The following is a 15,879-nucleotide window of genomic DNA, read 5'->3' as shown; positions in this document are numbered from 1 at the left end:
TGTCTTATGGCAGAAGTGTTCCCATGATCTACTGTAGTCACAGAATAATAACAGCTGTAAGTCAGTGCTTTTACCACCAGGACACTGGTGGAGACAGGTGGTAGTCGGATTGAAACAAAGCAGGAGAAACTCCATTATAAGTTTCCTCTCTTACCTCATGACAGGTTGGGGTTGGTAGAAGAAGTGTCTGTACGTTTCAGAGGTTTTACATGGCAGACCAAAGTTGTGTTAGGTTAGTGACAGAAGTGAGTGATCGGCTTCAATATTAATTCTGGACAACTAGAAGGTCTATTAAGTCTGTCATCTGCACAGGTATGGCCTTTCCAGTATGCATAGAAGGCTCGTTTTTAATCACAGAAGAAAGGTTTAGCCAATAGCAAATAACAGTGCTTTTGAAAATTGCAAGACAACAATATTGACTTCTACTTCTCCACAGATTCTACGCAAAGCTGTTTATACACGAGCTTTCTCCTAACCATGCACAGTAAGGTCTTCCCGTATTGTTCTCATCCTGTTCTCTGCTCTTCTGACACCCACCCTGCTTCTATTTCCCATCTGTTGCTTGGTTGGTGGTACCGCCATATGTTCTCTCCTGCTAGCAAATATCTTGCAATCAATTGTAACTCTCCTTTTCTACTCCCAGCCAAATCTACTCATTTACAAGTCCCAAACACGGGATGATAAGCTTCGAAGCAAAGCTGAAGTCTGTCCTCTGCTCCCCATTACCCTTCAGCTTCCGTTCAGCAACCAGACACTGCCGTGCTCATGTTATGTCAGTCAATAGCTGAGAGATCTAGTAAGAACAAAATGGCAGCGCTCTCGCTGTTGGCATCGTAATAGATGCGATCCATAGTAAGCAAATATGGGAGTATAAATACAGATCCTTAAAAGTGCTGTGCAGACACTGAGTAGCGAGGATATGAGAACCACACAAGAGAGGAAGGGTTCCCATGGAACCTTGGCTAGGGTAGGCCTGGTGTTGAGCCAGCTATTCGGAGATTCTGGACCCAGAGGATAATAAACAAGAGGCCCAGATACCAGAAATTCATCAGTAGATCTCATGAGCAGAAGGGATTTCAGCGTTCATGGAAAGTAGCAAGACGGATGGGGCTAAGCTGTTGTGGGAGAGGCAGGCCAACAGAGATGCGTCTTGGAGATAAAATATCAATCGCAAGTAGGTTCTGTACGGAGAGGAACAGGATAAAGTAATAAGAGAAATAACAGGATAGATTTCAGATTTTAAAATGGGCTTTTATTTGCATGTGTGGGTGCAGACGTGTGTGTGTGTGTGTGTGTGTGTGTGTTGTGTGCAACATGGGGGCGTAAAGGTGTGTACCTTTGCATGTGCATAGGGGTCAGAAGAAGGCATCGGGTGTCATAGTCTCTATCATTCCACCTCTTCCCTTGAGTCAGGATCTCTATTTGAATGGAGGGTTGGCTCTTTTCTCAGCTAGGATAGAAGCCAGCAAGCCCCAGAGATGATCTGACGTTGAGCTAGAGTTCCAGCCATGCAGGAGACACCAGGCTTGTATGGGTACTCAATCTGAACTCCCAGTTCTTGTGATTGTGTGAGAAGCATTCTTAACCACTGAGCCATCTCTCCAGCTTTGGATTTTAGACTTTTGACCAAGCAGCTCTTGTCAAAGTGTTGAACGCCCCATCTGTGGACAGAAGTCTAGTAGATATGGTCAGTCCCCTGATAGTCTCTTACGTGGTGGTCATGATCAAATAATTTTTGTTTATTAAAAAGACATTATCAGCTCAGTGGCAAAATGTACTGTTTTTCAAATCCTTTATCTGTTACGTGGCTGGAAGTTTTATTTTTTAAATATAAGTTTTACTTGAAAATGTTTTTGATTGGGGCGGGGGATGTGTCTCAGTAGTGGAACATTTACTTGCCGGGTATGAGCCCACCTCTCCTACTCCAAATTGAATGGGAAAAAAGGAATAAAAAGGGAAGGACATGATTGCTCCCTAGATATGGTGGAGGAAAATGGTTTTTGTAGATATGAGGGAGAGCACAGCTAAAGGCAGAGACTTCTGGGAAAGTCCAGAGTGAACATGGCTGCTGAGCTGGGCCGTTCAAGGAGAAGGGGAGGGGAGAGAGTGTGGAGAGTAAAGGGCCGGGTACCACGTGTCTGGATTACATGAGGAACAGCAGCTGCGGGGAGGGCACCCAGCCGCTGGGCTGGAGAGTTCAGGGCAGGCTATGCTAGCCTAACACGTAACAGGTGGGGACCGAAGGATGCTGGGAGAGCCTGGCTGCCTAGGTCTGCTTTAATATGTTAAATAGGAACCTCAGCCATTTGTCCTGGGTTCCAGAGCGAGCACAGTACCCCACAGAAACTGACTGAGGCAAAGTGAAGGTGACTGTGTTAGCAAATCTCAAGCCTTGACGGCATGCCTTTGAGTATGATAGGGGATGAGACATAGCTTTAAAATACTACTTGAGCAAATCACAGCCCCTCCAACAAATCAGTCACCTCCAGGCGGGAAGAGTGTTCTTGCAAGGACAAGTAGCGCAGCTGCTTTTCTTGGAGCACCATTTTTTACTTTTATTTTTTACTTTTTGGTGCAGAATGATTGACAGCTTATGATTATTCTGAGACATTTTTATAAATATTTTTGAAAGTTATTTTGAGAGTAAACTACTAAAATAATCTATGCTAATAATAAAATTCAAATAATATTACTACTACTACTACTACTACTACTACTACTACTACTACTACTACTACTATTATCGTTATTTGGATACTTTTGAAGCAGGATCTCTCTACACACCTCTGACCATCCTAGAACTCATTCTGTAGATCTGGCTGACATCAACTAACGGCTACACCTGCCTCTGTCTCCCTTGAGTTGGGATTAAAGGTGTGGAACACCAGACCCTACCGAAATTCAAACTTTTAAAGTGAGAATATTGGAAAACTTATGTTCATCACCATGTAACATTGTCTTGGTATTTAAAGATGAAACTATTTATTTATTTATTTATTTATTTTTGGATAAAATTAGCTGGTGATGTTAGTAATTAAGACTTTTAAAATAAAGCATAAAGGAATGTTTGTCACGACAAGGCTCTGTTAACTTAATGACTTAAACTTTTTCAGATGTCATAATGTTATAAAAGTCTATGAGTCAAAGATCTACTCAGAGGGCAGGTGACGTAGTTAACCTGGAGTTTGTCTTCTGTTGGGCTTGTTATTGTGGCAAAGGTGACTACCGGGAACAATAGGAAATGGCTATTAAAATGCTTCTCTCTTTTCAACTGTACATTATTACAGAAAGCCAGCTGCCTATCATTTCTTAAGTTTTACATACTGTTTAGGTAAATAGCACATCAACCGATTCAGTGCAGAAGCTGCATCTATGACTATGGGTATCAAAGATATCAAAGACTTTGGGTATCACAGCATAAAGTAATGCTGCTCTTGCGACTAAGTTTTTGAAAAATGTAGCAATTTTTCATAAAAATATGTTATATATAAACACAGTGTGTTGTGTATAAATAGTATAGTTTGTAAGTAAGTTGGTATACATTTAATTTCAGTATGTAGAATACAAGCAGATATAATCTGTGTAAACCCATTGACTTTAGGATCTTCAGACAATCAAGTCAGGAGATAGAAATATTTAAAAATGGTGGGGCTGGAGTAAGTGAGTGGATGGTAGCACAGGTGAACCCAAAAGATGTCGGGACAAGGAAGGCGGAGTCCTCCACTCTGGTGGACTTGTCAAGCAGGGCACCTGGCTATAGCCCTTTGTAGCTCAGAGATTAGGAAAGACATCATTATGAAGATATAAATTTGACAGTGATCACGTTTGCATAATATTCAGAATTCACAGATTTACTGAGATCCTCAAACTCTAGACCATTCTTTTATCCTTTATCAAACACAAACTCCAAACACGGAAGTCTGTGCTGCCTGAGGTGTCCTGCTGAAGGTCATCCTTTCTTTTATTTGGGTTTGCAGTAGCCTGTGAACTAGCCTCCTTGCTTGTTACGTCATCGTTCAAAGACAGTGAGCTTTTTTATTTGTTGGAAACAGTCTTACTGTGTAGCCTCGGCTGGTCAGGAACACTATGCAGACGAGGCTGGAGGTCTTCTGCTTCTCTCTCTCCTTAGTGCCGAGATTAAAGGCCTGCGCCACGCCCTAACTTGATAGTGAGCTTCCTTCCGTGCGGCCACACCCTAGCTTGAAGGGGAGCTTTCTTCTGCCTCTCAGCAATCCTTTGCTCTGACATAGCGCTGGTCACCGGCACCCACCATCCTTAGTTTGAATGAGATGCGTTTTTGTTTGTTTGTTTGTTTGTTTTGTATTTTGATGTGTTAGTTTCCTTCTCTGGCTCTCATTTAAACCTGTTACCTATTCCTGCCCTTCTTTGCAGTGTTAACCAGTGTCTTCTAGTATCAGCCTTTCCCTTTCTGGTTTAAAGATTAATGACAAATTAGTAGAAGTTGATGATGCTTTCAATCATTAACTTTATGCTTAATTGGTATCAATAATCACTTGATGCCTTTGCAACAAGTACATATGTAACCATTGACTAAATATCCACTCAGCTGCCCATTTATTCCAGACATTGAGCCAAGCCGTATGTATTGTCACATAGACAGCATAAATATCAGACACACGGAATCTAGAGGATCAAATGTATGTTCGATAGATTTCACATATTCGAACCGTTTTGCTTCAATTTTGCAGGCTTAGTAAGAAGACATAATAGTTGGTGAGAAGGCTAAGTGTGCAAAGCACTTGCTGTTCAAGTGTGAAGACCTGAATTTAGATCTCAGATAATCCCAGAGCTCTTACAGCAAGAGAGGGCCAGGGGAGGGAGGGAGCAGGGTGGGCAGAGACAGAGACACAGAGAGAGACAGAGACGGGAGAACTTTGGCTAACTCTCTTGATAATCACCTTGTCTCAAACTATATCATAAGTGAGAACCACACCCAAAGCTGTCCTCTGATCTCCGTAGGCTTGATGTTGTATGTGCACCTCCTGCTCATAGGAACGTTCATGCATGTACAGAGCATACACAAAGATAAGGCACCCAATGACACAGTGAACCATGCCATAGCTTAGGAAAGAAAATTACATGGCACTTGTGCTTTTTGCTGAAGCTTAATATATCCTGTAGATTTTTATTTTCAACTGAATACTCTTTGATTGGCTCCCGTTATGTTTCTCAGAGTTCTAAGTTCCTTTTTCTTTGGCTTCATTCTTTTCTACTTATATTTACTTAGATGTTACCATGTATCCGTGTGTGTGGTAACACTTTATTGTAACTTAACAGTATTTCTCAGTGTATTCCGGGATAAGTCAAGCTGTGGGATAATAAAAATATTACATAATAGTTTCCAGGATTAAATAAACCTCAAATTAAAAATATGGTAATTGGGGCTTTTAGTTTGGTAATATTTTCTGACTCTCGGAGACAGTTTAATATTACAAACAATGTTTCATAGAACACTTTGACCAAGGAGAATTTCTTTTGTGGGATGGCTTAAGAAACCATCTGTGGACACCAAATGCGAAAAGCTGGTTTCAGTATTGGATTTCTTCTTTTCTTTCTTTTTCTCTTCTCTCTTTGCCTCTTCAAGTCCAATAGTATGTGAAATCAGAGCCAACATTAAGAATAATTACATCATGAAACAAGTAGGTCAGGGCACATATTAAAAATGAGCAGCTTTGGGCTGGAGAGATGACTCAGTGGGTGAGAGCATTGACTGCTCATTTAGTGGACCCGAGTTCAATGCCCAGTGTCCACATGGCAGCTCACTGCCATCTGTAACTCCAGTCTCAGGGAGTCCGATACCTATTTTTCCTGTACACATGTGGTGTATATGCAAAATATCAGTACACAGAAAATAAAACCGAAACGACTGACATTTTACATATCGCTCAGACACTATTGAAACTATTAATGTCTTCCCCTGGGATGAGGGACATGAAAAGGATATCTGCTTCTATTTTTGTTCATTGTACTGGAGGGGCTGGCTATTGCAATAAGGCAAGACTCCATTTCAACGCAATTATTTTTAGTGTACCGAATAAGTTCTGAAAACTGAATGAAAATATTCAGCTTTTACAGTGTAATAAAAACACAAAATAGTTATGAAATAATATGGAGAAAGGTATTAAATACGCAGTGTATTGAAACTGAAAATCAGTTTTGTGAGAATTAAATATTCCATGTTCATAAGTTGTAGACTTAATTATTGCTGTGTCTTTGGGGGTATTTTGTTTTTTCTTTTTTCTTTTTTTTTTGGAGGGATGGTTGAAATAGGATTTCTCTGTGTGTAGCCTTGGCTATCCCGGAACTCACTCTGTAGTCCAGGCTGGCCTCAAACTCACAGAAATCCACTTTCCTCTGCTTCAAGTGCTGGCTTTAAAGATGTATACCACCACTGCCTGGCTTAATTCTTCTTATATTCAACAACGGAATTATATCTCAAAAACATTTAACAAAAATGGAATCAGACATATTCTGAAATTAATATTAAAGTTAAATATGTAATTAAACAGAATAAGTACTTTTATTTTGATATATGTTTTGAGACCAATTCTCACTATGTAGCCCTGTCTAACCTGAAAGTCATAGTGATCCTCCTGCCTCAGCTTCCCAAGTGCTATGATTCACAGGTGCATATCACCGTGCCTGATTATCAAGACTGTACAGTAAGACAGGTGTGGTGGCGCGCACCTTTCATCCCATCATTCTGGAGCAGAGGGAGGTCAGTCTCTCTGAGTTCAAGGTCAGCCTGGTCTATAGAGCTAGTTCCAGAACAGCCAAGGCTATGTAGAAAGACCCTGTCTCCCCGCCCCCCCCCATTTATTTTATTATAAAGCATTGCTAGTTAGTCCTGTATTCTTGTATTGTATATGGCAGTAGCTAGGCACATAATACACTGTAGTTTAGATGCCTATCGACATTTACGCATAGACAAATCGGTTTCTCAACACAAAGGAAAGGGAAGCTAAAACAGATACAGTCCCCTGGGTATGGGTGGATAATTGGTTTCAGGATCTTCTGATTTGCCATGGTTACCAAAATTTGATGGTATTCTGGTAAACCTTATATAAATTAGGGCTTATGGATTTTAAGCCATTATATAGCTTCATATAACCTATACATATTGTCCCGTATGCTCTGTGAACATCCTTATCTAATGTAGTATGAAGGTTCTATAATGTGTTGCTGTATTATTTAAGGAATAATGCCAAAAAAAAAAAATCCATATGTATCCTGGACCAATACAGCCCTGAGCATACTGAGTACTGATTGTGTGTCTCTGTGTACAGTCACTTGACACAGACAAAGGTGAGAGGGCAGCATTGTTAGCATGTGAAGGGCACATGTTTCAAAGAGTGCAATTGGGTATCCATGAGGAAAACCAATTTCTTATTACATAAATATAATTCCAGCAGCAGTCTAAATACAGAAGAATGAAGAATAAATAGAAAAGGGAACTGATTCATAAGTAGCTTATATGGCATTCGTCAGAAGACTGATTATCTAGACTGCATTAAAATGATGAATTCCTGTTTGCCATTGAGACAACTCACGTGGCCGAAGATCAAATTCGCAGTACAAATGACCTCTACCCAGAATGTCGTTACCACTCTTTAAAGGGCATTCTAAATTAAAATTTAAAATAAAGGAATAACCGTATTAGATGTAGAAAAGTATTTTTACAATGTAAAGGATAGATACACTTAGGGTTGCTGGGCACTGAGGTCCAGTCTGGGGAGCTTTTGGTGCTGTAATTCTTCTCTCAAGCTTGGGCTAAGGGGGGGGGGTGTCCTTGATCAGTTCCTGGGAAAGTGGGAATGGTTTGCTAGTGTATGATTATGTGAACTAAACGGAGCTTGGGTTTAGCAGGTAGAAGAGGGTGTCGTAGTGAATTGTTCTGAAGCATTGCAGGAATCTGTCCTATCTCCGTGCCTGTGTCGGGCCTGGGAAGTGGTGTGAATTGGTAATGATGCCGTTATTTAAAATTTCAACTTTCCGTTTTGTAGAATCCTCAAGTCCCAGTTGAGTCAGAATGGATGAACAACCACAAGGAATGCAAGGGCCCCCTGTTCCTCAGTTCCAGCCGCAGGTAATTTAATTAGGCGGGATAAGCGTGTCTCTCTGCCGACTAGGTGGGAGTAAATTCACAGCTGCAGTCAAGGAGCGGCCAAGTGTTCGTTCTGAATTTCTAAGTTGTAGTCAGAATTACTGGCTTCTATGCATTTCCTAATGCTTGGTCCTCATAGAGCAGGACAGGAGGTCAGTTCTGGCTTATGATGTTGTCTCATTGACTTCTTAGCTTTGAGGGTTACTGATAGTCTGGGAGGGGGAAAAGGGGGTGGGAGGGAGGTTTGGGAGTGTGCATTTCATACTAACTTCTGCTTTGACTTCAATTATTCATTCTCATTCTCTCCCCTCTCCCCTCCCCCTCCCCTCTCCCTCTCCCTCTCTCCTTCTCTCTCTCCTCTCTCTCGCTCTTTCTCTCCCTCCATCTGTCTCTCTCTGACTGGAAATTTTTTTTTTTATTGTATTCCTTATATCTTGTAATGTCAAATGAAGTAGAAAGGGCGTTTTTGTAAAACAGTTGTGTACACACTATTAAAATTCAACTTGGAGTTTCCCTGCGTTTGTTGTTAAGGTGCCCCACAAAGCCCCATCTGCGATAGATAGTGACAATCATAAGTTTCGCTTTCCGGTGCGGCACCTCATTATTGCTACTCTTTCCACACAGGCTGGTTCTCAGCCTGCTATTCAGAGTCTTCTACAGCAGGCCTCACTGATGTCCTGCTGGCCTTGCCTCGGTGTTGCTCAAAGGTCCTCAGTGTTGGGGACTCGACGGGACGAATAAGGGAAATCAGTAGTGGAGTGGGTTTGTGACAGTGTCCCCTCAGACTTCCGGTGCAGTGCGCGCTGACTCTCAAGGCGAGCCTGTGTGGTGGGTGCCCTTATTGGTCTCCACACTTGCTTAGTCTGGGGTTTTATTTGTTTCAGTGCATCTGTTGGCTTCTCCCAGCAGCACAGCTCAGAAATGGAGCCTACAGAACACTGTCTAATGCTTCTGTGAAGTCACCCATGTTCTACCTTCCTTCCTGCTGCGCTCTAGGTTTTACATTTTGGTCGATTCTTCCGGGACCATCTAAAGTGCCAGCACTGTGGTAGGGCCTGTCTGGTCCTCCCACACCCCCAACTGAAACTAAATGGTTGATCTCAATCTCTCTTCTGGTGTTTCCCGAATCTTATCTTTGTTGTGTTTGCTCACATGGGCATTTTCCTTAGCTCTCCTTATTAAGCTAAAACCTTGTGGGAAAGGATACATTACTTTGGACACCATTGAACTCTTATTTTTACATGTAGTGGGTCTCAGTTAGATACAGAGTTGAAGCCAATCAGGGTGGCCTTAAAAGGACCATGTTTAATTCGTTCTCGGTATACTTTTTATTTTAACATTGTGTTGCTCTGTTCTCTGTTCTTGAGTTTTCAGTATTGAGAAAAACCATTTAGAGGAAGGACACTTTTGCGTTTAGGATTGGCTTTATCAAGTCTCTCAGTAACTTTGCAATAGTCTTAAGTTCCACGATCAAGATTGTTATAAGCAAAAGCTGTACCTACCTCAATGCCATCTCATACAATGATGAGACACCGACATTTCATAATGCACCGTTCCTAGCAAAGACAATAAAAGAACACCTCTAAAAATTAGGGAGTTCATGTTGTGATTTTGAAGTTCACAGTTTTGACTGGTCCTGTGCTTCAAAGAAAAAAAAAAATCACTTTTTTTTTCCTTTATGCCTCCTACTGACTTGCCAACCAAGAAAGGTCGGAGAGGCAGTAGGAGGGAGAAATGAAAGTAATCGTTTTCTTATGAGACACTAGGCTGCCACACAGTCTAAATTTCAAAATCATAGAGCTGGTTCTGCATTTCTTTTCACACCGGTCCTTTCGTTTCTGCCTCCTGCTGTTGTGCCTGTGTGGGTGGACCGCTTCCCTGTTGGAAATAGGCAAGTGTCATCCCAGGCGCTGGCTGCCTCCTGGCATATGGGGGGAAGGGAGGAGCTTTTCTTTTTCCTCCTCTCTGCCTTCAGACTGATGGTGTGAGACAGCGAAAGAAAGATTACCTGACAAGAGCTTATAGGCGTTATTGCTTAATAAGTCTTCGAGAAATGTTGCTGCTCTCTGTAGCATTTTAAAAGACAGGGAAGGACAGCCTGGGCTTAGGGTTGACAACCTTCCTTTGTTTTGTTCCACACCATTGGCCTGAATAATGGGGGTGATATGGCAACATATGGTTAGCCCAGTGACTCCTTCACTTTTGTAATGCTAATGGAAGTGTGGACACAGGCAGAAACCTAAAGAAGTCAGCCTTCTGTGTTGTCAGACACAAGTTCCGTGGAGTGATGAGCAGTGTATGTTCTTAGCGTGGCTCCCCTCTTCCTTACTTGAGAGGTTATAAACCAGCACGTAGCCTTGGGTCTGTGCTCTCATTTTAGGTACAGTATCAGTCCCTTTGTGTTTAAGGTTTAGAATATGGAACCTGTGTATTTTTATTTACTTTTTGCATTACTGCTGCTCTCGTGAAGTTAAGGAAATTGTTTTTATCGGCTTTCCTGTTCTTCCCTGGTTGATGGTGCACACTACCACCCAGAGAGCAGTGAGAGCACAGTTCATCCCATTCTGAGTTTCACTGCGCAAGCCTCTGCATGACGGTAGAGTTTCCTCCCTTAATACAGACTGGATAAAAGGTAGGGACAGAAAAAAGCAAAAAACTACAGGAAGATCAGTGTTAAACAATGGAATTTTATATTTCGGTAGAGGTGTATGACAGAGGTTTGTGACTATTTTCATGTTTAGATCTTAAATGAGTTTACGTTCATGTCTGCTTTTTAATTCCAAAATTATATAACAGCGGTCAGAGAGCAATTCTACGAATTTCTAAGAATATTAATTTTAATAATGACTAGAAGCTTGAGTTCTGGGGATTTCTGCTCTTTTTTTTTTTTTTTTTTATAATTTGAAATACTGTAGTTATCTGGGCTGTTTGTGAAAGAGAACATACACCAGAACTGCATGTAAAAAACAGCCTGTACTTTCACAGTTTGCACACTGTGAGGACACTATGTTAGAGTCCGCTTCTTGAGTACAGCGCGAGCTAGCCCTCCTTTCAAGCTTTCTGGCAGCACCGACTAGTATCCGGTAAGGTTTTGGAATGTATAAAGTGAGCAGGATGCTGGAGGTCATGTGCCCTTCGCAGCATTCTCAGGACAGAAGGAAGGAAGCCCCCTGGTGACTCACAAGCATGGCACTGCCTTCTTTTCTCTCTAGCTTATCTGCCAGGTATTCGACGAGCAGTAAGGTTTATTTTGCTTGCTTTGATGAATTCGTGCTGTGAAGGTATTTGTAACAGGTGCTTAAGAGAGCTTATACTTTGGGACGTCTTTATAGCAATTTAGGGATGTAGTCTTTTGTTCTAAGTGTTCACTTCATGTCGGTTTTATGGATATAGGTACAGGATGATAAGTTGTGACTACAGTTTTGAGGAAAGTTTTGTTGGCCATAATTGAGCATCGTGGGCTGTTCCTTCAGTAAAGCCTGAGGCTTCTCCCTGGTCACAGACTTAGTCTGGAAGAATCCACCTTCTTAACTATCCTTGCTTTCTTGTTCTTCTTTCCTGCAATCCTCAAGGTATCACCGTCCCGTCACCCCACGCTCAGCTGATAGGTCCTGAAAAATCACACATTTCTCAGCTAGAATCTGTGCTCAGATAGACTGCCTCTAGGTAGCTCGCCTCTAGTTATGGGATAAACCTACTGAACCGCAAGAATTCCCAGTAAAGCCAGATCCTAGGCTATCCCTTACTCAGTTCAGACTTTTCTAGAAAGTGATGTTTATAGCAAGTCTCCATCTTCCTTTTCTTTCATTTGCAGTGTGTAAGCTCCTCCTCTTCTTATCATGTGAGCTACTTGGGCCTCATCTTACTATCTACATTGGAAACTAATTGATCAGCCTCTATTCCTTGAAACCTTTCCTTCTCTTGACTTCCACACATGTTTTTCCACCCCTTTGGTTTTACTGGCCTCCCTTTGCCCTCTGCCTCCTTCCCTTCAACCATTTTAATAATGGATTCCCTAAGGCTTAGTTCTCACATCTCTTCTTTGCCCATATTTATTCATTACCCGGGCTGTATTCTATTCTTAAATTTTATATACATGATTCTTAGAGTTATCTGAACTTGGAATTCTGCTTCTCCCAAATTCATATGCCCAATAGCCTTCCCAATGTGGGGCTGTCCGTCCATCGTAACCACAGTGATCTCAAGCTGCTCAGACAGCTACACCCTGCCCCTCATCTTCTAAACCAGTTGTTGGCCAGTCCATCTTTCTTGCAACTGTGGCTGGAACATCCCTGGCTTCTTCCTTTTTCTCTCGTTATGTTTGATTTATCAGGCACCACTAGCTGTATACCTAGAACACTTTTTAGAACTGGGATATTCTTACTGCTTCATTCCCTCCACTAGGCCAGGGGCTCTGTTATGTTGTAACAGCTCCCTCATTGGGCTTGCCCTGTCCTCATCCATCTCTTTGGGTACAGCATTCAATAACCAGCATAAAATTATGCTTGTCTAAGATGTAATTTTTCATTTCCTCATTCATCATTTTCAAATGTATATATATATAATATATATTCAAATATATATATCTTTGAAGTGGTTACATATTTGTGTATTTATTTATGTGTGACTTTCTTTAAGCATGAAGTGAAAACTGAACTTTCCTAACCATATAATACACCTTTGTTGTCATATTTTTTTCTATAAAATCTATTGTTTTATCGTTGTTAACTTTGCTCTTTGTTTTCCTTGTTTTAGACTGTAAACTGTGTCACTAGTCTTATGGTACACACAGTAGTCAATCAGTACTTTTTTTTCAAATAAAAACTTGGTTCCAAATTAGCCCATCTTTTTCTTTTCAAATATCACATTTAAATAATGTTTTATACATATTGTATATCACATGATTATCTTCGGAATTGCCTGAATTATATATGTAACTTCTCACATTCTCTGTTTAATGTTTTTGTTTTGTTTGTTTTTTTACTACTCTGATCTTTCTAGAGTATAGCCACTTCACCACTTGTAGTTGCTTCTGTCCAGTAAGAATCAGTTTTTAAAATTGTACATTGTTACATTTCTTTCCTTATTCCTTCTGACTTCTGACTTGTGTGGTTTGGAGTGAGTACCACATTTGTATATGACTTTGAAGACCTGTGCCATCTGGTCACCTCTTACTTCTCCAGTGCATTTCTGCCATTGCCAGCTGGGAACTCTGATTCAGCTATATCTTGAATCCTTCGTATTCTCTCCTCTCCAATGTGAGGGTTCAGATGGCTTGTAAGGATATATGCTCACTGATGGGGTCTAGCGAGCATGGCTCCTACACTTTATATTACCGTGAATCTGTGGTACTATGATCGAGGTCTAGGTGAAGTATTATAGGAGAGGACCTAGATAATTGATAAGACAATAATAAGATCACTGTGAGAAAGATATGCTTCTCTCTCTCTCTCTCTCCCCCCTCCCTCTGCGCTCTCTCTCTCTCTCTCTCTCTCTCTCTCTCACACACACACACACACACACACACACACACACACACACACACACACACATTTTATATAGTTCTTGTCCTATCTCATCTCTTAAATTCCATACTTGTGCTAGGTATTGAATCAAGGGCCTTGCATATGCTAGGCAAGCACTGAGTTACCGTGTTATAGGTCCAGCCCTTTATGAATATTTCATTCAGAGACAGGCATTCACTAACCAGCCCAGGCTGGTCTTCACCTCACTCTATAGTACAGGCATGCCTTGAATTTAAAAAATCTCCTGCCTCAGCCTGCCGCACAGCTGGAATTACAGGCTTGGTAAGGTCTGGCTTGTTTTCATTACATACCCTATTTTATATTAATGAATGATAGATGATTGGTAATTAACAAGTGCTCATTGCATGGAGAGTTATCTCTAATGGAAAGTTTCATTTTTAACCTCGCCAGTTCGTTGTGTGCCAAAGTACTCCATCGTGTCATTTTCAGTGCTCAGAGTAATTGTATTCAGTGATACAGTACTAGGAAGGCTGTCAAAGGACAAATGACTTAAACATACTTAAAATGTGATTGAGCTCTCTTTGATATTTAGATTGATAACTTACGTTTACATACTTAGGAGTAAGCATTTCTCGTATTTCAGAGGACATGCTTTGGGAGTGTGGAAAACTTTGAGGGATTGAGAGTCTTTTGTCTGCTCTCCTGGAGTTTGAAAGTCATTCAGAGTGACTTGGGTGAGGATAAGACCAGTAGTCATTAGACCGTCCAGGTAAGTTCAGAGTGTAATTTTAGTAATTGTAGCAGTGAGATCTCTGTATATGTGAGGACAACTCTGATGCTCATGAATAGCCCAGAACTGTTTTAGAGCTGTTTATTTATTTGATCAATAAACTTACTTTTTCTAACCAAACAGGATACAGTTTTTGTTAAGACCCATAATTTTCATGTGGTTTGCTAATTAGCTCTTGTCGTAATGCTCATGTTGGACTTTAAATTTCTCTTCAGTAGTCCATGTTTTTCTAGAATAAGAGGAATCCCCCTGTGGTAGAAATTCTGAAGAACAACATTTTGTGTGTAGACTGGTTTGTTAGGAGTCAGTAGCATGGGACTTGGTGGTGTGCATGTGTACGCTTACAGGAGGCTGAAACAGGACAGAGGTCCAGTTCAGCTTGAGTTACAGGGTAACCAGAGCTGTCGAGAAGGATCCCTTATCAAGCAGTCAATGATGAAAGGTCTGGGGTTGATCTCTGAATCTCCCCCAGATATGAGCGGTTTGGCTTTGTATTTAGAAATGGGAAGGAAAGAGAGTGTTCACTGTGGGTGTGTAGGGTGAGCACTGATGTAAAACTGTCCAGGATTAAGGTTTTGTTCTTTCACTTAGGGTTCTTGTCAATGCATTAGAATAGCTCTTCTGTACCCTTTAGAGTTGAAAGGCAGCTTTCATTTTCACGACATCTCATTTCACTACAGCTAAGCAGTAGTCAACCCTTGTTAAATGACAGTGTTGATATGATCTCAGTGATAGCGTGCTGTCAATAATCGTCTTCTTGGGGCTGGGGTGATGGTTCCCAGACTACCTGCTGCTCTCACAGAGGGCTCAGTTCAGTTCTCAGCACTCCCTAGTGGCTCACAGCTCTCTGTAATGCCAATCCCAGGAAATCTGGCACCCTCTTCTGGCACCGGACATGTGCACAACGCACATCCCTGCCTGTAGGCAAAACACTCACACATAGTAACATCTTTAAAAAATGTGTCCTATTGTTTGCTTATTGATACAGTGTCTCATGGAGTCCAGGCTATCCTCAAACTTGCCATGTAGCTAAAGCTGATCATCTTGCTTCCACTGTCCATGTCACTGTCTACATGCCAGGATTACAGCATGTGCCACCACACATGATGCCAGCAACAGTCGTGGCCCACAGACTACTGTGGTTTGTTCGCTGCTTGCTTTGCTGTATCAAACATTTTCCTGTATTACATTTTTATTAACTGTCTTGTATACAGTGTTTCTCATGGTGCCCAGCTTCTCTCAGTAAATGTGATTACTGCCCATAGTGTTCTCAACCCCAGAGTCAGTAATGTTAGGCTATGTAGTAGATTATCTGTCAGTCATTTCCCTGTTCTTTAGTGAATCTCTTCCTTTACATTTAATTCAAAATCTACTGAGTAATAAATGGCATATCCTTAAAACCTGATGTTAAGTCTATTGTTCTTGGAAGACTTTAGGGATGGGTTGCTTTTGAAATAAATTTTAGGGAGATATGTTTT

General features: G+C 41.2%; 1 protein-coding gene across 3 annotated transcripts in view; it reads left to right on the top strand.

Annotated features, from left to right (window-relative positions):
- The window catches only part of Nek7 (NIMA-related kinase 7), a 127,140-nt gene that overhangs the window by 47,843 nt on the left and 63,418 nt on the right, over positions 1–15,879 (top strand). For 2 of the 3 annotated variants that reach the window (NM_001108346.3, XM_063272469.1), the window contains exon 2: positions 8,025–8,107. The exons of the other annotated variant lie outside the window; for it this stretch is intronic. In NM_001108346.3, the coding sequence (NP_001101816.1) occupies positions 8,051–8,107 (57 nt within the window). In that variant the 5' untranslated portion in view covers positions 8,025–8,050. The remainder of the gene's footprint in view (positions 1–8,024; positions 8,108–15,879) is intronic. 3 annotated transcript variants of the gene reach the window in all.

The sequence above is a fragment of the Rattus norvegicus genome, chromosome 13 (assembly GCF_036323735.1).
Source record: "Rattus norvegicus strain BN/NHsdMcwi chromosome 13, GRCr8, whole genome shotgun sequence".
Taxonomy (NCBI): domain Eukaryota; kingdom Metazoa; phylum Chordata; class Mammalia; order Rodentia; family Muridae; genus Rattus; species Rattus norvegicus.
The sequence above is the reverse complement of the archived record's forward strand: the minus strand, read 5'-3'. Positions and strand labels throughout refer to the sequence as shown.